Here is a 24,227-nt window from a genome sequence, read left to right on the forward strand (position 1 = left end):
GCCTCCTGGTGAGAGTTGGACCTTGAGCTCCTCCCGGCCTTCCTTGGGCCTTGGTCCAGGAGGTTATGGGAAGAAACTGGTTTAAAGCTGACCTCATGGGTTCGCTATTCTTATGTAACACTTAGGAAGAGCAGAGACCCACGCGGTTCAGTCCCAGAGCAATGTTGTGGTCAACAGAACACAGTCCAGCTACCAAGAGTTATTTCAAAATAATTCAAGTTCTTTGTTTATATTTCTTTTAATAAAAGAAAAAAGACAAAAAAAGGAAGGGGTGGCCGAGCTGGAAACCTGGCTTTAAGTCCCCTTTGTTTCCCCTCAGGGGTCCCTCAGGTGGGCGCCTGCTTGGAAACCTCTCCACCCCTCCAAACACCCCTTTCCTCCCTGAGTGTTCATTTGTTGATCCAGATTCTGAATAAATGAAGTTGCACAGAATCTACCTGGCAGAAAGGAAACTGCCTCGAGGCCAGGGCTGAGGGGAGGCCCAGAGCAGAGCAGAGCAGGTGCGCGACCTGCAGTGAGCAGGGAGGGCAGGCTGGGGACGCTCACCTCCCAGAAAGACTCTGCTCCCCTCAGCCCTGAGACTCCAGGCTCCCCTGTTCCGCCCTCCCGGAGACCCTGCCGGTCTTCCCCACGGGGCTCCCTGGAAGCTCGAAGCTCGGGGAAGGGGCGGGCTGCGTCCTCAGGACCTTTCTCAGCAGCCACAGCAGCACATCCCAGCACCTCCTCCAGGAGCCCCGCCACCTCCTGCCACCCGGGCTTTCCCCACAGCACAGCGTCCCCTCGTCCCCTCATGGCTGAAACAGTTGTCCCCGCAGACAGTGCAAAAGGGAAGTCTGTTGCGTTTCCATGCAAGCTGTAGGGCTCTTAGAGCTGCTGGGGGAGGAAAAGAAAGAAGAAGAAGAAATACAGTAAGTGTGATGTGGGTACAAAGAAACCAACATGGAGCTTCTGTGGGCCTAGACAGGAGGCCCGGGACAAGTGCACTGGGCCTGCGTCATCGCCAGGCTTCTGCGGGCTCCAGACCCTCCAGAGGACCCCCTCCCCACCCACCTCCCACCCGCGGCCCTCCCGAGTCTCCCTTCACCCCCCTCCTAACCACCGAAGCCCTCCCGAGGCCCCTGGGCTCGTGCTCCTCTGAGTTGCCTGCAGCTGAATCCAGGTGCGGCCTGGGGCTAGTTTCCGGGGGGTCGTTCCCAACCAAGGGGAAGAAGGCCTTTCGTGAGCATCTAACGAGTACATCCTCACTTCGTCTTCTCATTCTGTTCACCCAGCGCCTGTGACCTGGACCCAGTCCGCGGCGCACAGACCCCGGCTCTGGGCACCCCTGGTGAGGGCCTTCTGCACCACAGCTCCGCACAGCACCAGCCAGCTCGCTCCTGCAGCTTCAGTTCTTTTGTTGCAGTCCTGACGGGTCAGTCACCTGAGCATCCATGCTGCCAGGTGACAAACCCAGGCATGCAGAGATGTAATCCTTTACCCAGGGTGACACGATGTGGAGCTGAATCCAAGTCTGGGAGTCTGGTGACCGTGTCTGGGCTCTAACCGCACAACCGCCTCACAGTGAAACAAATTGGGGACTGGCCTTTTCCTGAGCGGCCTTAGGAAGGTGCAGTGTCCTGCAGCCTCCTGTCCCATCCCCGCCATTGACAAGTACATCGATGTCCCACAGCTGTGCCACTAGAGGCTGTTTGACTGTGGTAGTTCACATGTATCTGCTTAGTCCTCTTTTGCCAGACTGTGTGCTTTGTGTGCCAGTTCTAATTTAAGTAAAAATCTGGACATTCTTGGTTATCCCACGTGGAGTAAGGACTGAGCAAACTGACATCCATCACCCTGGCCAGGGCCTGAGAGCAGCAGCCTCTCGGCCAGGGGCTCTGTTAGGAGGACTCTGGGCGTTGGGGGAAGGGAGGGAGAAGCCCTGTTACTAAGAGTTAAGGACCAAACAGTCAGCAGGCCCAGGAACCCCAGCGGAGCTCCACCATAAGTGAATGTCTAGTTCGACTATATTTTCTTGTAGAATCATTAACTCCAAAAAAATTGAACTGAATCATGTACGATTCACAAACACACGACTTTACCATCTCACCAGAAACACTCTTACCACAAGGACGCTAAGTCGGTTCTGTAAAATGTGGGCTACATGATGTACCGCACACCCTTGCAGGCTCCTGTTTTTCTTTCTTTTTCTCTTTCTTAGGATTAGAATGAGTACATGTAAAGTGCTTAGTGTAGGAGGTGGCAGAGAGAGTAGATACTCAATAAATAACAGCAATCATAAGTGTACAAAGTGGGCCATGTGCCTGGCATTGCCCCTCACCCCTGCCTCCCCTTCTAAGCAGCCTGTTGAGCACTTGGCAATTCCTCACTTGAAAGAGATTACAAAGAGGTTTGTTTGGTTTATATTTAAATTTTTTTTTTATTGTGGTAAGATGCACATAACATAAAATTTGTACATTCACATTGTTGTACATCCTCATCACCATCTATCTCCAGAACTTTTTCATCATCTCAGACAGAAACTCTGTCCTCATTTAACACAGACTCCCCATTCCCTCCTTCCCTCCCATCCCTATCTCCTGGTAACCACCATTCTACTTTCTGTCTCTCTGAGTTTGAGTACTCTAGGTATAGGCTATAAAGAGGTTTGATCAACACAAACCATAATAAACCTTAAACCTATAGAATTTAATTAAAGGGTTGGTTTCTCCCATGTCTTCACACAGCTATCACCCTTCACAAAAGTTTCTAAATCAAAGAAGGAAAGTAGGGACTCCTTGTCTTGGGTCTGCAAGACTTTCCCAGCTGTGAGATTGCTCACTGGCCAACCTTGAGCCTCTTAGCTTCAGATCTTCCACTGCTCCACTGTTTCCTCCCAGTTCTTGCTGCTCATCCAGATGCTGCAGAATCAGCCACTTCTCAAACTTGGTGCCACTGGGAAAAGGTGCTCAGTTTTTCCCAGCCTTGCTACCATTTTTTTTTTTTCTGTTATTCCTCCCACAGGACATAAGCCTGTACTCTCTGGGTAACAGAATGTTCTTTTACATTGTCCTCAGTTAAACCCTGGTCAACCAGTGCTTCCCTGAAAGTGACCAATTAATTCATCCAAGGACCAACTATCAGAAATACACTTGCTAGAAATCATCATTTATGATTCAATTTCCAAGCAAATCAGGAATTGTGGATCAAGAGTGTGTCCGAAGTGTGATGTTGAATTGTTACAGTCAGGTCAGACCTCTCATCTGATGCCTGCTGTAATATTATTCCTAGTATTTGCCTGAGAATGGAAGCTTTCCACTTAGTTACAGGAGTCAGACTTCCACCTCCTCCCGTACTTTGTAGCAAAGGCAGAAAGAAAGAAGGAGGAAGAAAGGAAGAAGGAAAAGAAGGAAGGAAGAGAAAAAGATGCCCTATGGCAAAATCCAGTGACGAGATTTCCATTTTTGGCAATAGCCAGAAAAACCAAACCAGTGTAGAACATCTAACAATGCTGGATAGAATATTTAAAATAAATCTTTAAAAATGCGTTGTTAATCATATGTGAAAATAAAGAATGTCTGAAAAGCCTGGAAGTGATGAAGAGGTTCAAAGCTGGAAACAGTAAGTGAAACTGGAAAGATAAGCAATTGTCATCCAGTTTTTGTCCTGGGAGTAGGGCGGAGGACAGGCAATCAATATCCTCTTTAGAGGGAGGGATCTGAAGCTGGGCTTTTTACAGCAGCTGGATCTAGAGCTGGGATGTGCAAACTACAACCTGTAAGCCAAACGCAGCCTACTACCTGATTTTGTAAAGTTTCATTGAAACGCAGCCATGTCTTTCCTTATCATATTATCTGTAGTTGCTTTTGCAAAATGAGGGCAGAGTTGAATACTTGCAGCCGTATGGACCACAGAAGAGAATAAATTTACTACCTGGCCCTCTATAGAAAAAGTTGACTGTGATTCTTGAGTAACAGAGTAGGAAAAGACACTTGCCTGAGTTGGTTTTGGTTTTGAGTGGAGGGAGGGAATAAAGGGAAAAAACAATCAATCCTTAGAATCAAAAAGTTCAATAAAACTGAGAGAAGACATTACAAACAAACCAAACCAATGCCAAAAGTGAAAGAAGGCACAATTACAAATAGAATTATAATTCTATTTGTAATAATAGAAAGGTAATAAAATAGAATATATTGAACAACTTTATGACAATCAATCTGGAATCAGGTGAAGTAGAAATATTTACAGGAAATATAAATTACCAAAACTGACTCCAGAAGAAATAGTAAGCCTGAATCATCCTATGTTTATGAAAAACGTGAATCTTCAGTTAAAAAATATCTGTCCTTAAGGAGAACACCAGGCTCAGTTAGTTTTTTTTTTTTTTTTTTTTTTTTTTTTTTAGACGGAGTCTGGCTCTGTCGCCCAGGCTGGAGTGCAGTGGCTGGATCTCAGCTCACTGCAAGCTCCGCCTCCCAGGTTCACGCCATTCTCCTGCCTCAGCCTCCTGAGTAGCTGGGACTACAGGCGCCTGCCACCTCGCCCGGCTAGTTTTTTGTATTTTTTAGTAGAGATGGGGTTTCACCGTGTTAGCCAGGATGGTCTTGATCTCCTGACCTCGTGATCCGCCCGTCTCGGCCTCCCAAAGTGCTGGGATTACAGGCTTGAGCCACCGCGCCCGGCCCGCCTCAGTTAGTTTTGTGTGCCAGTTTGAATTCTCAGAGCTGAAAATTCCAATCTTACATAAAGTCTTTGAGAGTTTTACAGTAAGAGTAGAGAACCAATTCATATAACAAAATCAACTCAAAATGGATGAAAAATCTAAACGTAAGACCTGAAAGAGTAACACTTCTGTTTAAATTTAACTTTAAATGGTCACACATTTAAATGGTGGCTACCATACTGGACAATCCCGCTCTGAAATCTAGAGGAAATGGGAAAACTTCTTGCCATTGGTATTTTGTTGCCATTGCTTTTTGATATAACCCCAAAACACAGGCAACAAAAGCAAAAATAAACAATTGGAATTATCAAGTTAAAAAGCTTATGCACAGGAAAGGGAACAATCAACAGAGTGAGGAAACAACCTGCAGAATGGGAGAAAATATCTGTGAACCATACATCTGATAAGGAGTTAATATAAAAATATATAAGCACCTGAAAGAACTCAATAGCAAGGAAACAAGTAATCCAATTTTAAAAATTGGGTGAAGGACCTGAAAAGACATTTCTCAAAAGATGGCATACAAATGGCCAATGGGTTTATTAAAAAAATGCTCAACATCATTGATCATCAGGGAATGCAAATTAAAGCCAGGATGAGATATTACCTCACATCTGTTTGGATGGCTATTATAAAAAATATAAGAGATTAAAGAATGTTGTTGAGGATGTGTGGAAAAGGAAACCCTTGTAAACTGTTGGTGGGAATTTAAATTAATACAGTCATTTTGGAAAACAGTATGGAGGTTCCTCAAAAAGTTAAAAACAGATCCCGGCACGGTGGATCATGCCTGTAATCCCAGCACATTGGGAGGCCGAGGCGGGTGGATCATGAGGTCAGGAGCTTGAGACCAGCCTGGCCAATGTGGTGAAACCCTGTCTGTACTAAAAATACAAAAATTAGCTGGGCATGGTAGTCCTAACTGCTGGGGAGGCTGAGGCAGGAGAATTGCTTGAACCCGGGAGGCAGAGGTTGCAGTGAGCCGAGATCGCGCCACTACACTCCAGCCTGGGTGACAGAGCAAGACTCCATTTCAAAAAAAAAAAAAAAAAAAGTTAAAAACAGAACTACCACATGGTCGAGCCATTATGTTTGTGGATATATATCCAAAGGAAATGAAATACTTACATTGAAGAGGTATCTGCACTCCCATGTTCACTGCAGCATTATTATCCATAACTAAGATATGGAAACAACCTAACTGTCCATCAACAAATAAATGAATAAGAAAAATATGGTATATATACACAACAAAATACTATTCAGCCTTAAGAAAGAAAGAAATCCTGTCATTTTCAAGAAGGATAAACCTGGATCACATTATGCTAAGTGAAATAAACCAGGCATAGAAAGACAAATGCTACAAGGTCTCACTTATATGTGGAATCCAAAAGAGTTGAACTCACAGAAGCAGAGAGGTGGTTACCAGGGGCTGGAGAGTAGGAGACAGGGAATATATTGGTTAAAGAATGTAGAATTTCAGTTAGACAGGAGGAATAAGTGAGAATTCTATTGTGCAACATGGTGATTATAGGAAACAACAATGTATTATATGCTTAAAAATTGCTCAGAGAGTAGATTTTAAATTTTCTTACCATCAAAAAAGATGTGTGAGGTTAATTAGCTTGATTTAGTCATTTCACAATATATACATATATTAAAACATCATGTTATATACCTTAAATAAATATACAATTTTGTCAATTAAAAAAAGGAAAAAAGAGAAATAAAGTTGGAGTGAAATAATTAGAAATATAATTATTCATAGATACATTATTGTCTATATGCTAAAAACCACAGAATTTACAATGAAATCATTACATTGATAAAATATATATATATCTGTTGTTTTCTGACTTTTTAATGATCGCCATTCTAAGTGGTGTGAGATGGTATTTCACTATGGTTTTGATTTGCATTTCTCTAATGACCAGTGATGATGAGCTTTGTTTCATATGTTTGTTGACTGCAAAAATGTCTTCTTTTGAGAAGTGTCTGTTCATATCCTTTGCCCACTTTTTGATGGGGTTGTTTTTTTTCTTGTAAATTTCTTTAAGTTCTTTGTAGATTTTAGATATTAACCCTTTGTCAGATGGATAGATTGTAAAAATTTTCTCCCATTCTGTAGGTTGCCTGTTCACTGTGATGATAGTTTCTTTTGCTATGCAGAAGCTCTTTAGTTTAATTAGATCTCATTTGTCAATTTTGGCTTTTGTTGCCATTGCTTTTGGTATTTTAGTCATGAAGTCTTTGCCCATGCCTATGTTCTGAATGGTATTGCCTAGGTTTTCTTCTAGTGTTTTTATGGTTTTAGGTCTTATGTTTAAGTCTTTAACCCATGTTGAGTTAATTTTTGTATAAGATGTAAGGAAGGGGTCCAGTTTCAGTTTTCTGCATCTGGCTAGCCAGTTTTCCCAACATCATTTATTAAATAGGGAATCCTTTCCCCATTGCTTGTTTTTGTCAGGTTTGTCAAAGATCAGGTAGTTGTAGATGTGTCGCATTATTTCTGAGGCCTCTGTTCTGTTCCATTGATCTATATCGCTGTTTTGGTACCAGTACCATGCTGTTTTGGTTACTGTAGCCTTGCAGTATAGTTTGAAGTCAGGTAGCGTGGTACCTCCTGCTTTGTTCTTTTTGCCTAGGATTTTCTTGGCTATGTGGGCTCTTTTTTTGGTTCCATGTGAAATTTAAAGTAGTTTTTTCCAATTCTGTGAAGAAAGTCCATGGTAGCTTGATGGGGATAGCATTGAGTCTATAAATTACTTTGGCAGTATGGTCATTTTCACAACATTGATTCTTCCTATCCATTAGCATGGAATGTTTTTCCTTTTGTTTGTGTACTTTCTTATTTCTTTGAGCAGTGGTTTGTAGTTCTCCTTGAAGAGGTCCTTCACATCCTTTGTAAGTTGTATTCCTAGGTATTGTATTGTCTTTGTAGCAATTGTGAATGGCAATTCACTCATGATTTGGCTCTCTGTTTGTGTATATTATTATTAATATACTATTACCTTATTAGTTTATAGGAATGCTTGTGATTTTTGCACATTGATTTTGTATCCTGAGACTTTGCTGAAGTTACTTATCAGCTTAAGGAGATTTTGGGCTGAGACGATGGGGTTTTGTAAATAAACAATCATGTGATCTGCAAACAGAGACAATTTAACTTCCTCTCTTCCTATTTGAATTCCTTTATTTCTTTCTCTTGCCTGATTGCCCTGGCCAGAACTTCCAATACTATGTTGCATAGGAGTGGTGAGAGAGGGCATCCTTGTCTTGTGCCGGTTTTCAAAGGGAATGCTTCCAGTTTTTGCCCATTCAGTATGATACTGGCTGTGGGTTTGTCAAAAATAGCTCTTATTATTTTGAGATACGTTCCATCAACACCTAGTTTATTGACAGTTTTTAGCATGAAGGGGTGTTGAATTTTATTGAAGGACTTTTCTGCATTTATTGAGATAATCATGTGGTTTTTGTCATTGGTTCTGTTTATGTGATGGATTACATTTATTGATTTGCACATGTGGAACCAGCCTTGCATCCCAGGGATGAAGCTGACTTGATCGTGGTGGATAAGCTTTTTCATGTGTTGCTGGATTTGGTTTGCCAGTATTGTATTGAGGATTTTCACATTGATGCTCGTCAGGGATATTGGCCTGAAATTTTCTTTTTTTGTTGTGTCTCTGCTGGGTTTTGATATCAGGATGATGCTGGCCTCATAAAATGAGTTAGGGAGGAGTTCCTCTTTTTCTCTCATTTGGAATAGTTTCAGAAGTAATGGTACCAGCTCCTTTTTGTACTGCTGGTAGAATTCGGCTGTGAATCCGTCTGATCCTGAGCTTTTTTTAGTTGGTAGGCTATTAATTACTGTCTCAATTTCAGAACTTTTATTGGTTTATTCAGGGATTCGACTTCTTCCTAGTTTAGTCTTGGGAGGGTGTATGTGTCCAGGAATTTATCCATTTCTTCTAAATTTTCTAGTTTATTTGCGTAGAGGTGTTTGTAGTATTCTCTGATGGTAGTTTGTATTTCTGTGGGATCAGTGTTGATCTCCCTTTTATCATTTTTTATTGTGTCTGTCTGATTCTTTTCTCTTTTCTTCTGTATTAGCCTGTCTAGCGGTCTATCTATTTTGTTAATCTTTTCAAAAAACCAGCTCTTGGATTTATTGATTTTTTTGAAGAGTATTTCGTGTCTCTGTCTCCTTCAGTTATGCTCTCATCTTAGTTAATTCTTGCCTTCTCTTGTTTTTGAATTTGTTTGCTCTTGTTTCTCTAATTCTTTTAATTGTGATGTTAGGGTGTCGACTTTAGATCTTTCCTGCTTTCTCTTGTGGGCATTTAGTGCTATAAATATCCCTCTAAACACTGCTTTAACTGTATCTCAGAGATTCTGGTACGTTGTGTCTTTATTCTCATTGTTTCAAATAACTGATTTGTTTCTGCCTTAATTTCATTATTTACCCAGTAGTCATTCAGGAGCAGGTTGTTTAGTTTCCCTGTAAGTGTGGGGTTTTGAGTGAATTTCTTAATCCTGAATTCTAACTTGATTGCACTGTGGTCTGAGAGACTGTTTGTTATGATTTCCTTTCTTTTGCATTTGCTGAGGAGGGTTTTACTTCCAATTATGTGGTCAATTTTAGAATAAATGCTATGTGGTGCTGAAAAGAATGTATATTCTGTTGATTTGGGATGGAGAGTTCTGTAGATGTCTATTAGGTCCACTTGGTCCAGAGCTGAGTTCAAGTCCTGAATATCCTTGTTAATTTTCTGTCTCGTTGCTCTAATATTGACAGTGGGGTGTTAAAGTCTCCCACTACTATTTTGTGGGAGTCTAAGTCTGTTTGTAGGTCTCTAAGAACTTGCTTTATGAATCTGGGTGCTCCTGTATTGGGTGCATATATATTTAGGATAGTTAGCTCTTTTTGTTGCATTGTTCCCTTTACCATTATGTAATGCCCTTCTTTGTCTTTTTGATCTTTGTTGGTTTAAAGTCTTTTTATCAGAGACTAGGATTGCAACCCATGCTTTTTTTTTGCTTCCCATGTGCTTGGTAAATATTCATCCATTGCTTTATTTTGAGCCGATATGTATCTTTGTATGTGAGATGGGTCTCCTCAATAAAGCACACCAATGGGTCTTGACACTTTATCCAATTTGCCAGTCTGTGTCTTAATTGAGGCATTTAGCCCATTTACATTTAAGGTTAATATTGGTATGTGTGAATTTGATCCTGTCATTATGATGCTAGCTGGTTATTTTGCCCGTTAGTTGATGCAGTTTCTTTATAGTGTCAGTGGTCTTTACAATTTTTTTTGTAGTGACGGGTACCAGTTGTTCCTTTCTGTATTTAGTGCTTCCTTCAGGAGCTCTTGTAAGACAGGCCTGGTGGTTACAAAATCTCTCAACATTTGCTTGTCTGTAAAGGATTTTATTTCTCCTTCACGTATGAAGCTTAATTTGGCTGGATATGAAATTCTGGGTTGAAAATTCTTTTCTTTAAGAATGTTGAATGTTGGCCCCCACTCTCTTCTGGCTTGTGGGGTTTCTGCTGAAAGATCCACTGTTAGTCTGATTGGTTTCCCTTTGTGAGTAACTTGACCTTCTCTCTGTCTGCCCTTAACATTTTTTCCTTCATTTCAATCTTGGTTAATCTGACCATTATGTGTCTTGGGGTTGCTCTTCTCGAATAGTATCTTTGTGGTGTTCTCTGTATTTCCTGAATTTGAATGTTGGTCTGTCTTATTAGGTTGGGGAAGTTCTCCTAGATAATATCCTGAAGAGTGTTTTCCAACTTGGTTCCATTCTCCCTGTCACTTTCAGGTACACCAATCAAACCTAGGTTTGTTTTTTTCACATAGTCCCATATTTCTTGGAGGCCTTGTTCATTCCTTTTCATCTTTTTCCTCTAATCTATCTTCAAGCTTTATTTCATTAAGTTGATTTTCAATCCCTGATATCCTTTCTTCTGCTTGATTGATTCTGCTCTCGATACTTGTGTATGCATCACAAAGTTCTAGTGCTATGTTTTTCAGCTCTATCAGGTCATTTATGTTCTTCTCTAAACTAGTTTTTCTAGTTAGAATTTCTCTAACCTTTTTTCAAGTTTCTTAGCTTCCTTGCATTGGTTTAGAACATATTCCTTTAGCTCAGAGGAAGCCTACTTCTGTGAATTCATCAAACTCATTCTCCATCCAGTTTTGTTCTCTTGCTGGTGAGGAGTTGTGATCCTTTGGAGGAGAATAGAAGTTCTGGTGTTTGGAATTTTCAGACATTTTGTGCTGGTTTTTCCTCATCTGTGTGGATTTATCTACCTTTGTTCTTTGATGTTGGTGACCTTTGGATGGGGTTTTTGTGTGAATGTCCTTTTTGTTGATGTTGATGCTATTCCTTTCTGTTTGTTAGTTTTCCTTTGTTAGAAGGAAAAATGTCAGGTCCCTCTGCTTCAGGTCTGCTGGAGTTTGTTGGAGGTCCACTCCAGACCCTGTTTGCATGGTTATCACCAGCAGAGGCTACAGAACAGCAAAGATTGCTTCCTGTTCCTTCCTCAGGAAGCTTTGTCCCAGATGTCACTAGATGCCAGCTGGAGCTCTCCTTTATGAGGTGTCTATCGACCCCTGCTGAGAGGTGTCTCTCAGTCAGGAAGCACGGGTCAGGGACTCACTTGAGGAGGCAGTCTGTCCCTTAGCAGAGCTTGAGTGCTGTGCTGGGAGATTTGCTGCTCTATTCAGAGTTGGCAGGCAGGAACGTTTAAGTCTGCTGAAGCTGTGCTCACAGCTGCCCCTTCCTCCAGGTGCTCTGTCCCAGGGAGATGGGAGTTTTATTGATAAGCCCCTGATGGGGACTGCTGCCTTTCTTTCAAAGATGCCCTACCCAGAGAGGAGGAATCTAGAGAGGCAGTCTGGCTACAGTGGCTTTGCAGAGCTGCGGTGGGCTCTGCCCGGTTTGAACTTCCCTGTGGCTTTGTTTACACTATGAGGAGAAAACTGCCTACTCATGCCTCAGTAATGGTGAATGCCCCTTCCCCCACCAAGCTCAAGCATCCCAGGTCAACTTCAGACTGCTGTGCTGGCAGCGAGAATTTCAAGCCAGTGGATCTTAGCTTGCTGGGCTCTGTGGGGGTGGGGTTCGCTGAGCTAGACCACTTGACTCCCTGGCTTCAGCCCCTTTTCCAGGGTAGTGAGCAGTTCTGTCTCACTGGCATTCCAGGTGCCACTCGGGTATGAAAAAAACTCCTGCAGCTAGCTCAGTGTCTGCCCAAACAGTCACCCAGTTTTGTGCCTGAAACCCAGGGCCCTGGTGGTATAGGCCCCTGAGGGAATCTCCTGGTCTGCAGGTTGTGAAGATTGTGGGAAAAGCATAGTATCTGGGCTGGAGTGCACCATTTCTCATGGCACAATCCCTTGTGGCTTCCCTTGGCTAGGGGAGGGAGCACCCCTTGTGTTTCCTGGGTGAGGCAATGCCACCCTGCTTTGGTTTGCTTTCTGTGGGCTGCACCCAGTGTCTAACCAGTTCCAATGAGATAAGCTGGATTCCTCAGTTGGAAATGCAGAAATCACCCGCCTTCTGTGTTGATCTCACTGGGAGCTACAGACCAGAGCTGTTCCTATTTGGTCATCTTGCCAGCCACCTCCATAATCATATTTTTCTAATTAATAATATAAAATATGCAATTGCATATATATATTTGGCTGGCCATATATGTGTGTGTGTACATATATATGTGTATATATGTATGTGTATATATATGTATATATATATGTACACACACACGCATAGAGAGATGGACCTATTTCTCCGTGGCCAGCCAAATACGAGTACTTTCTTTTCAGCCTATATTTCAGTTAATACTGGTAATTTATCTTTTCTCAGAAAAAAATTTCGATTTTATTCAAGTTTTCTTATTGCCAGATGGCCTAACATAATAGTCCCTTACAATTGCTTTCTTTGTGTTTGGAATAAATTTTCCTTTCTGATTTCTAATTTGGGGATTGGTTTCTCATTTTGTTATTTATTCACTGACTCATTCCATAAATAAGTATTGAAGGCTTAACATATAGTTATTATTGTAGGTCTTTGGAATTTTGTGGGATTTATTGTCTAGTTGGGGAGAGATAGACAAGGACCAAGTGCCTTAGTCCATTTTGCATTGCTGTAAAAAAAAATACTTGAGACTGGGCAATTTATAATGAACATAAATGTATTGGCTCACAGTTATGGAGGCTAAGTCCAATATCAAGACACTGGCATCTGTTGAGGGCCTTCTTGCTGTATCATCCCATGGTAGAAGGTGAATGGGAGAGAGAAAGAGAGACAGAGTTAAACATCTTAATACCATTGCAATTGCAATTAAAATTTCATCATGAGTTTTGGAGGGGACACATATTCAAATTATATAATTCTATTCCTGGTCTCCCAAAATTCATGTTGTTCTCACATACGAAAGACATTCATTCTATCTCAGTGGCCCCCAAAGTCTTAACTCATTCCTGTATCAACTCAAAAGTTCAAAATCCAGAGTCTCATCAAAATTAGACATGAGCAAGATTCAAGGCATGATTCGTCCTGAGGCAAATTCCTCTCCATCTGTAAGCCTATGAAATTAAACAAGTACATGCTTCCAAAATACAATGGTGGAACAGGTATAGGATAGACATTCCCATTCCAAAAGGGAGTAATAGAAAAGAAGAAAGGGGTAACTGATCTCAAAGAAGTTCAAAACCCAACAGAGTGAACAGCATTAAATCTAAGACTTCAGAATAATCTTTGACTTCATATGCCACCTTTTGGGCATGCTGTGGTGGGGATTGGGCACCCAAGGCCTTGGGGAGCTCCAGCCCTATGACTTTACTGGACTCGGCCTGCAAAGCAGCTCTCTTGGGTTGTAATCTTGTACCTGCAGTTTGCCTAGGCTGGTGTTGCAGGCTGGCGGCTCTACAGTTCTGGGGTCTTGGAGGTGACCTTGTCCCCATGGCTCCATTAGGCCTAGTGGGGACTCTCTGCAGCAACTCTGTCCTCACACTTCTCCTGGGCATTGCCCAAGTGAGGGCTCTCTGCAATGACTTCACTCCTGTGGTAAGTCTCTGCCTGTGACATCTTTTAAAATCTATGGCAGGCACCCATGCTTTCTTAGCTCTTGCATCCTGTGCACCTGCAGAATCAGCATCACATGGATGCTGCTAGGGTTTCTGGCATGTACCTTCTGAAGCAGCGGGCCAAGCTGTACCTGGTCTACTTGAGCCATGGCTGAGGCAGCTGGAGGAGTGGGAAGCAGAGACTTGAGGCAGCCCTGGACAGTGCAGCCCAAAGTCTGGAGGGTCCCCTAGGCCTCTCTTTTGACGTATGTCCGTCCTCAGGAAGGATCTGGCACTCTGGACTTGTGATGGGAGGGATATCACCAATAATGTCTGAAGTGACTTGGGGGTCATTGGTGAACAGCCTCTGGCTTCCTTCTATCCACATGAATCTCCTTATCAAATGGTGAGTTGGCTGCATCATTGGTTTCCTCTCCTGAAAATGCTCTTTCATCCTCTATCACAAGGCCAGGTTGAGAATCCTTCAAATCCTTAAACTATGTTTTTCTTTTAACTATACAATTTTGTTTTTAAATAAATTTTCTCTTCTCAAAATTTAGTATACACAGTTATGAGAAGCCACACCGCACCCTGAATACTTCGTTGCTTAGATATTCTTTGACCAGGTGTTCTAGTTCATTTCTCTTACATTCTGCCTTTCACAAAGCACTTGGGGTGGACACAATTTAGCTAAGGTCTTTGCCACTTTGTAACAAGGTGGCTTTTACTCCAGTGTCTGGTACCTTTTCTCTCATTTCAACTTGAGACCTCATCAGAATTGCCTTGACTGTCCTTATTTCTACCAACATTCTGATCACGACCACTTAGTAATCTCTAGGAAGATTCAGACTTTCCCTACAGCCCCTTTCTTCCTCTGACTCCTCACTAGAATTGCTCTTAATGCTCCTTTCATGGCAATACAAGCTATTTCCAGTCAGCTTCTCCAAACTCTTCCAGTCTCTACCCATTGCCCAGTTTCAAAGCTGCTTCTACATTTTCATGTGTTTGTTATGGCACAACCTCCACTTCTTGATACCAATTTTCTGTCTAAGTCCATTTGTGCTACTATAACAAAATACTTGAGACTGGGTGATTTATAATGAACAGAAATTCACTGGCTCACAGTTATGGAGGCTGAGAAGTCCAATATCAGGTGTCAGTGTCTTTCAAGAGCCAGCCTTCTTGCTATATTATCCCAAGGCAGAAGGGAGACGGTGAGGAAGGTGAGAGAGGGCGAGAGAAAGACAAAGAAGATAGGGCAAACACACACCCCCTTTTTTTTTGAAACTTTGATTTTAGGTTCGGGGGAACATGTGACGGTTTGTTACATAGGTATACTCACATCAGTCCTTTTAGTTCTGTGTGGGGAAATGTTAGGACAATCATGAAATTCGTTTTGGGGGCTCTGGTGTGTGAGGAAGGGGCTGCAGAGCCTCCTGCTCAGGGCACACTTTCTGGAGGCTGTGCACTTCACAGGCTGGTCAGAGAGGTGGACAACGGGCTGCTCAGGGACCTGTAACAGGGATGTCAATAGGTCAGACAGTGACTCGGAGCCTGAGAACACACCACTTTAACGTCCAGCAGTGAGTTCCCAGCCCATCCAGCCCCAACCTGATTGAGCTGCACAGGGGTGAAGGTGTTTCTCTCTGATCCCCCACCGAAGCGCCCAGAGCATGAGAATCCCCTAACGTTGTACAGATTATTACATCACCATGGTATTAAGCCCAGAACCCAATAGCTATCTTTTCTGCTCCCCTCCCTCCTCCCACCCTCCGCCCTCAAGTAGACCCCAGTGTCTGTAGTTTCCTTCTTTGAAACACACCCCTTTCTAACAAACCCACTTCCATGATAACAGCATTAATTCATTCATGAAGGCAGAGCCCTAATGGCTTAATCACCTCTTAAAGCTCTCACCTCTTAAAACGGTTATAATGGCAATGAAATTTCAAAATGAATTTTTGAGAGGACAAAGATTCAAACCATAGTGCCAGGTAAACATAAATGTTATAATTTCATGTACTTATGAGTATTACTAACAAAACCTGAACAAGACAAGAGATATTTTTGACAATGAGGACGTCTATAAGGAGGTGTCCTCTTCCATTTAGCAATTTCTGCTTGATATTTAATGGTGGATAATTTGGCACATAGAGGATTATGACAGACCCATGTTTATTATAGATTATGTGTTTCATTATTATAATGTGGAATTTTAATGCCTTTTAGCACTTTAAAGCCAATTAGCTTTGTGATATTGTCATGGAAGCTGCCCCTGCTTTCTTCCCATTTCTGTCCACGTGGGTCTCTGCACTGTCCCTCTCTGTTCACCTTCCTGGTTACTTTGCTGGGAAACTCTCATTTATGCAGCACATAGTAATTTTTACTCCAGTTGCATTTATCTTATTTACATATATTGTTATGGCAGATGTACTTGCTCTTACTTTCATCCCCCTTTTTTTTTTTTTTTTTTTTGAGACGGAGTCTCGCTCTGTCGCCCAGGCTGGAGTGCAGTGGCGCGATCTCGGCTCACTGCAAGCTCCGCCTCCTGGGTTTACGCCATTCTCCTGCCTCAGCCTCCTGAGTAGCTGGGACTACAGGCGCCTGCCGCCGCGCCCGGCTAATTTTTGTATTTTTAGTAGAGACGGGGTTTCACTGTGGTCTCGATCTCCTGACCTTGTGATCCGCCCGCCTCGGCCTCCCAAAGTGCTGGGATTACAGGCGTGAGCCACCGCGCCCGGCCACTTTCATCCTCTTATGCTCCATTTTATATTTCTTCCAGTGGTTATTTGTATTTTCCACATTTTGCTAAATTGTTTATAGTTTCTTTGCATTTTCTTTTCTGTCTTAGTAATATGGAAGGCACACAGTCTCTCTCTCTCCCTCTCTCTCTCTCTCTTTTGAGCCAGAGTCTCGCTCTGTTGCCCAGGCTGGAGCACTGTGGCACAGTCTCAGCTCACTGCCACCTCTGCCTCCAAAGCTCTTAATTCTCCTGCCTCAGCCTCTCGAGTAGCTGGGATTACATGAGTGCACCACTACACCCAGCTAATTTTTGTATTTTTAGTAGAGATGGTTTCACCACGTTGGCTAGGCTGGTTTTGAACTCCTGACCTCAAGTGATCCACGTGCCTCAGCCTCCCAAAGTGCTAGGAATTACAGGCGTGAACCACCGCGCCTGGCCACGCAACCTCTTTTTAGTTCTATGTGGGGCAATGTTACGACAATTATGAAATCCCTTGTGGGGGCTCTGGTGTGTGAGGGAGGGGCTACAGAGCCTCCTATTCAGAGCACACTTTCTGGAGGCCGTGCATTTCACAGGTCGGTCAGAGAGGTGGACAACAGGTTGCTCAATGACCTGTATTAGGGCTGTTGACAGGTCAGACAGTGACCCCAAGCCTGGGAACATACCACTTTAGTGTCCAGCAGTGAGCTCCCAGCTCATCCAGCCTCAGCCTGACTGAGCTGCCCAGGAGTGAAGATGTTTCTCTCTGACCCCCCACTGAAGCATCCAGAGCATGAGAATCTCTTAATGGAGGCTGCCATGGCTGAGCCCCCCAGTGAGGGATGCTTTGGACTAAGAAGACAGCTATACCCAGGGGTGCCACCTGAAACCTTTGCACCAACACTGCTGGTGAGCTCACAATGCCAGACCTTGGACTCCAGGTAGTGAGGACTGTTCCATGTGTTTTCCAATGTCCCAGTGTGCCCCCACCCTGCCTAATGTGGGACCGTAACAGCTTTGCATGTACAGCGCAGGCAGGGAGGATCCTGGGAAACAGGCACTGCCTTGTCGCTGCTGTCTTCAGTGCAAACCAGGATATTCCCAGGGGCACAGACTTCATGTGACTATGCCCCCTTCGCCAAGCACACTGGCCCGTGGCAGGAGGACTTGCTGCCAAATAATGGCTTGGAGTCCAGGGAGCTGTGATCTAGGCCACAGTGGGAGGTGAAGAGGGTGTGAGCTGAGGTGCCAGGTAGGAGAGAGATAGTGCACTTGGGGGCTCCCGGTGGGGGTCAGGGGATGGGCAGTGGGGCTGGAGGAGTAGGAGGGGCTGGATCTGACCTGAGAAATGCACTTTTGAGAACCCAGATTGGAGAGACAGCATCTGTGATGAGGGGACCATTGTAATACAAGAGGAAAAATGTTGGAATGAATGAAGGCTGTGGAAATGGGGAAGGAGTAGGGGCATGTTTTAGAAATCCAAAAGCAAGGAACATGAAAGGATCAGGAAATGGATTGATGGCCAGGCTGGGGGCGGAAATGCCAGGGAAAGTGGGAGCTGGTGGTGCCGTTTGTTGTGGAAGGAAGCACGGGGGTTGGGCAGGGCGTCGAGAGGGAGGAGTCTGGAGCCAGAGTGGCCTCATGGGAAGGATCAGGACAGGGCAGGTGGGAGCCGCAGACCTTGCCACCACTGGGTTCTGGGGCTGCCCCATGAGTGGTTCCCTGCATGTAATGTGAGAACCAGGGAGGGCGAGAGCCCCAGAGCTGCCAGGGCCCATCCTCCTGGAAAGTGGCTGTGGCAGTGGCTTCCAAGGCCAGAACTGCTTCCAGGAGGCACTGCTGAGGAAGATGAACAGAAAGAATGAATTAGTGAAAGAAAAAAGGAAAAGCAGCAGGAATGAATGGAGGAAAGAAGGAAGGAGGAAGGGGAAGGGACTTGGGCTGCTTTCTATGGGCTGGGGGAGCTGTTCGTGTGATGTGTCCCACACGTTATCTTATTTACTCCTTGGAGTAATCTGACATTTTTGCCTTCATTTTAAAGATAAGGAAACAGAATCCTCATGGGGTTAAGCAATGGATGGGCCAGAATCAAACCCTGGCAATGGGACTTGTCTCCTAGCTCCACTGCCTCTAAATGGAGATACGAATGAAACATGGGGGATAGGATGGACAGCATGCTCACTTACTGACTGCGTGTGTAATAACAAGGTGATTGTGTTCTGAGTGGCCCCTCCTGGATTGATCTGTGCTGTTAGAAGTCAGGACAGGGGCTACTCCTGGAAGATGTGGGGGCCAGGCACACAGAGGGCTTCTGTGGCATGAGTCACGTGTGTCTCAAACTGGGTGCTGGGGACTGGGCCTGAGGTGGGGGAAGCCTCTGTAATGTAAATCTGGAGTCCTACAGTCACAGCATCTTTGGGTAATTGAGACAAGGGCTGATGCAATCAGTAGAATAATAGAATGTGTCACTGAGTTAATGGATACAGTGTGCCTGGAATGCACATCGCCCTAAACCCGGGATAGATCCACTGCCATGGGGGTGGGATCTGTTAGAACTCTCCAAGCTCCATGGGGCTCAAGACTCCAGTGCCAAAGCGGGATGGGTTTGTGACTTCAGCTCTCTGAGACACAGCTGCCAGCCTCCCCTCATCCAGCTGGCTTCTTGAAGGTTGGGATCGGAGGCTCATCCATGCACAAGAGCTTCTGGACACAGATTCTTTGGCTCCAGTCTTTGGTTCAAACAAAAGGCAGTTTCGTAAGTCTCTGCCTTCTTGCCCTGCTTTGAGTAAGTTCAGTTCAAATTCTGAGTTGCTTTTGGCTCTGGCCAATTTCTGCTTTGTTTCCTTTTGATGCTCTACGAGTCAACAATTGCAACATACACCAAGGAGAGAACATGTGGTGAAGACAATGAAAAACAGAGCCGAGCCTGCCAAAGAAAGAGGTGGAAAGACAGAACCTGTCAGTTCCATACGTCGTGCAGCTCCGGGTGCACCACTCCAGAGTCAATGTGCTGGCCTGTGGGTGGAATTCTTCCTGAGTGAGCCCTGCTTTTTAGATCTGGGTTCAATAAAGATAATTCTGTTCATCCAGTGTAATCTTCAAGTGTTCCATGGCTTTTTTCCTCAAGATCTTTCACCTACTTCTTATAAAAGCAACTGAATGTTGATTTAGGGTTGGGTTGGCAATAATGATGAAAAGCTGGTGACTTGGGGCTCTTATGTTCAAAAACCATCTGCATCTCACCAGTGCGAGGTGGACTTCTGAAATCCTTTTTTAGTCATAAAAAACTCATGGAATTCCATGAAAGGAAGGAGCCACGGGGCCCACCTCTCACAGAGGCTGCTGCACCAGGCAGGTAGATGATGACATTCTCGAGGGTTTGTGAGCGTTGCCGGTTTGCGAGGCTGACCTCACAGGAAGAGGGGGCCTTGTGTCTGCAGGCTTCTAGTCTCCAATGAAGCAACTCAGGGAGATCCCGCTCCACATCAGAACAAAGACTAGAAACAGGAATTTCTGACTTCTCAAAATCTGGATTATAATGATAGTGGAGCAACTGAGAATACCAAGAAGTGATTGATTCTCAGGAGGTGGAGGATACGCTTTCACAGTTAATACAGCATGACAAAACAAAGCAAAACAAAAACTAACGACCTTGCCCTGTGGGGTGGAAACAACAGAATTTTCCTTCCTAACATCCTTAATTTTAAATTATATATCCACATGTATACATATTAGCCTGTTTTTTTTTTTTTTTTCTCCAGAAGATTGTTAGTTCCCTGAGGGTGAGGCCTCTTTTTCTTCCCCTCCCACTTCTGTTTTCCAGCTGTTAGTACAGTTCCTGGAAGATTGTAGCTTGGCAATTTATGCAGTCATTTATTTATTTGAGTACTATTTATTGAAGGCCTTCTATCCAGTGAACACTGTTCAGAAGAATATCACAGTGAACAGAAGGGACAAGAATTCCTTCCTTCCACGGCTTACATTTGAAAGGCATGGGAAAAACAAAACAAAACAAAAAAACCCTAGCCAACCAACCAACCAAACCCAAACCAAAAACCACCAGGATTATTATGGTGTATGTATTTTCAGTGGAGCAGGTAATGGTGGTAGTGGTGGAATTGAGAAGTTAGGAGGGGTGGTCTAGAAAAGAAAGGCCTCATTGAGAAGGTGCCACTTGTGTAAGGGTCAAGGGGGTGTGGATTTTCTGGGGAAAAACATTCCAGCCCAAGGAACCTGCAAGTGGGCAAGGCTTGAGATAGAAGCATCCCCCAATCCAAAGACCAGCACAGAGCCCCAAGTGCCAGAGCACAAGGAGAAGAGGGTGGTAAGAGATGAGGAAATAGAGGATGTGGGAGCAGATCACATGGGGTCCTGGGGTCATTTGACATCATTGTCAAGTTACCATTTATTAAATTGTCCCTCTTTCCCCCACTGATTTATACTGCCATCTTTATTGTAGTTTCAATTCCCATAAATGTGTGGGCCTCTTTCCAGGTTCCCTATTTTGTTTGTTTCAACTGTTTTGTGCCTTTACTCTTTTTTATTTATTTTATTTATTTTTATTTTTTTATTTTTTTGAGACTGAGTCTCGCTCTGTCACCAGGCTGGAGTGCAGTGGCACATTTTTGGCTCACTTGCAACCTCTGCCTCCTGGGTTCAAGCGATTCTCCCGACTCAGCCTTCTGAGTAGCTGGGACTACAGGCATGTGCCACCAAGCCCGGCTAATTTTGTATTTTTAGTAGAGACAGGGTTTCACCACGTTGGCCAGGATGGTCTCAATCTCTTGACCTCGTGATTCACCTGCCTCGGCCTCCCAAAGTGCTGGGATTACAGGCATGAGCCACTGTGCACGGCCGCCTTTACTCTTTCAAATAACCTTTAGGATGACCCTAAGAAGCTCCATGGAAATGCTGCTTGGAATTTTGATGGGAATTTCACTGCACTTGTGAATTATTTGGAGGAAAAGTCACATCTATATAATCAGTCTTTACAACCATGGTGTCCAATACAGTCTTTCAGATTTCTTCCTTCCTTCTTTCCTTCCTTCCTTCCTTCCTTCCTTCCTTCCTTCCTTCCTTCCTTCCTTCCTTCCTTCCTTCCTTCCTTCCTTCTTCCCCCCTTCCTTCTTTCTTTCTTTCTTTCTTTCTTTCTTTCTTTCTTTCTTTCTTTCTTTCTTTCTTTCTTTCTTTCTTTTTCTTTCTTTCTTTCTTTCTTTCTTTCTTTCTTTCTTTCTTTCTTTCTTTCTTTCTTTCTTTCTTTCTCTCTCTCTCTCTCTCTCTCTCTCTTTCTTTCTTTCTTTCTTTCTTTCTTTCTTTCTTTCTTTCTTTCTTTCTTTCTTTCTTTCCCTTCCTTCCTTCCTTCCTTCCTTCCTTCCTTCCTTCCTTCCTTCCTTCCTTCCTTCCTTCCTTCCTTCCTTTCTCTCTCTCTCTCTCTCTCTCTCTTTCTTTCTTTCTTTCTTTCTTTCTTTCTTTCTTTCTTTCTTTCTTTCTTTCTTTCTTTCTTTCTTTCTTTCTTTCTTTCTTTCTTTCTTTCCTTCTTTCTGATGGAGTCTTGTTCTGTTACCCAGGCTGGAATGCAATGGCTTGATCTCTGCTCACTGCAGCCTCTGCCTCCCAGGTTCAAGCGATTCTCCTGCCTCAGCCCCCCAAGGAGCCGGGATTATAAGTGTGTGCCACCATACCTGGCTAATTTTGTATTTTTCGTAGAGACAGAGTTTTGCTATGTTGGCCAGGCTGGTCTTGAACTCCTGACCTCTTATATGTCTTTCAAAAAAGTAAAAAAAATTCTCCAAAATGGTTCTGTGCTGCTTCCATAGAATTTTTCACCAGATATGTAGACTCTTGTTATAGTAAATGCAATCTCTTTCTTAAATTACATTTTCTAAGTAGTTGTCCGTGGTGAATTTTTTTATGTTGGTCTTATGTCTAACAACTTTTCTCTATTATTGGTACTAATAATTTGCCAAAAGCACTCTTGCACTTGGGAGAATTGCCGTTGCATCCTGACATGATTTCTTCATCCCTGGGCCATTTGCATTTGTTATTTCTTTTGTTTATAAATCTCTTCCCACCTTACCTTCCTCCCCCAGCACATGTCCCCTTGCCTTGCCTTGGCTCTTGAAGCTCAATATTTATTTTGATAAGAAACATTTCCTGACCTTCATGGTACAGCCATTTTCATTAGCACTGGAAAGGTTATCACTCAGGCTTGAAGAAAGTGCGTTAGTATAAACGAGATGGATAGACCAGTCCCAACTCAAACCAAAAACAACCATGACAAAACACAACAACACTTAACAATATAGTGTCTTTAAACAACAGAGCAATGGCAATCATCTCAGGAAGTATTTTAGAACGGAGTTTTTAGAAATGATAGTTTGTAAACCACAACAAAATAATGCTGTAATCACCAGTTGCTTTGTGGGTTCCATGAGACCCTAAGACTGGGTTATTTTAAATGAATCAGTTTATTTGATGGGAATATTAGTCTGGGAGAGTTGAATTTTTTTTGGATGTTAGCGTTTCAAGATGTCAGAAAGGACTCTTCCTGTTTTTGTTCACCGCGTTAGCTACCTGTCCCATTCACCTTCATGATAACCAATATCTAGCACACATTTTACACGAATTGCCTCAGGTTGAATGATAAGCTAGAAGAAAGGTTTGTGTGCATTTGGGCAGTGAACGTATCCAAAGATTTATGTCAAGTGGAAGGGACATTTTCCAGAGATGTTTTAGGAGACAGTTGTTGGCCACTGGCCCTAATGTGGGGTTGATACAAAATTAACAGAAATGGGGACTGTGTTGGATCACAGTTCAGGACTGTAAAAGAATGTTTGTGGCTGCATGATGTGGAAAAGATGTACCACATCTTGTCCAAATGGAGGCCAAGATATATTAATAGAAGGAAGACCTGATTATTAGAACTGACATAACACAGGTATATTGCTTTGTAAAGTAGTGCATCCACAGCGGGTATTCAAGATAGAGCATTGTTTTGTAGGTAAGATGACATTTAATGTCTTTTAAGCCATCCAATTCCCTTTATAGATTATTCCAAAGAAACTCACATGGAATAAGCCTTGCCCATCTCCAGATCTGTTTTCACTTGCACAGAAACTGCTTGTGACTCTCTTACCCACAGTGTAACAGATTCCCTCCTAGTGAAAGTTATAAATTTACTCTATAGTAAGCAAATTTGTTCATAAAATGGAAAATAATGAAATTAGGAGCAAGAAAACCTGGCTGCCAATTCTGTTATCCTGGATGAGATAATCCTTAGTTTCCATGTGTGTAAGAAATGAACAATACAAACAACCAGCCTTCGCATGATGGAGAGAATATAATAACTAACATGCCAGATCTACAGTGATAACAATTACAAGGTCCAGGAGATGCCAGAAGTGTTCTCACTGGTCTTTTATTTGATAGTTAATAATGATTCGTTTCAAGTTTTCAGAACTCACAACAGCTACATAGATACAAAAATTGTCAAAGTTTATAGCCTTACAACAGACAATTTAAAGGACAGGATCGACGTCTCTTAAGTAGTCTGTGTGGCAAGGAAAAGAGATCCAATGTTTCCAGAACTCTACTCCACACAAAAATTACAGAGCTATGAAAAGGGAGATGATGACCTATTAGCAGCCCTGCTGAGTCATTAAGGAGTCCCTAAATTCTCAAATCTTTCTGTTTTTCCTAAGTTTTGGAGTAGCTCCCTCCACAGGGGCAACAGGTGT

At 43.3% G+C, this 24,227-nt stretch overlaps 1 protein-coding gene across 1 annotated transcript; it reads right to left on the reverse strand.

Moving 5' to 3' along the window:
- Nucleotides 1–315: 315 nt before the first annotated feature.
- Nucleotides 316–1,432, reverse strand: LOC100424793 (uncharacterized). The gene is given in 5 exon segments (XM_028826289.2): nt 316–440; nt 443–491; nt 493–835; nt 837–873; nt 1,051–1,432. Coding segments are annotated over 5 exon segments (936 nt in total).
- Nucleotides 1,433–24,227: the final 22,795 nt, after the last annotated feature.

The sequence above is a fragment of the Macaca mulatta genome, chromosome 9, assembly GCF_049350105.2.
Source record: "Macaca mulatta isolate MMU2019108-1 chromosome 9, T2T-MMU8v2.0, whole genome shotgun sequence".
Taxonomy (NCBI): Eukaryota; Metazoa; Chordata; class Mammalia; order Primates; family Cercopithecidae; genus Macaca; species Macaca mulatta.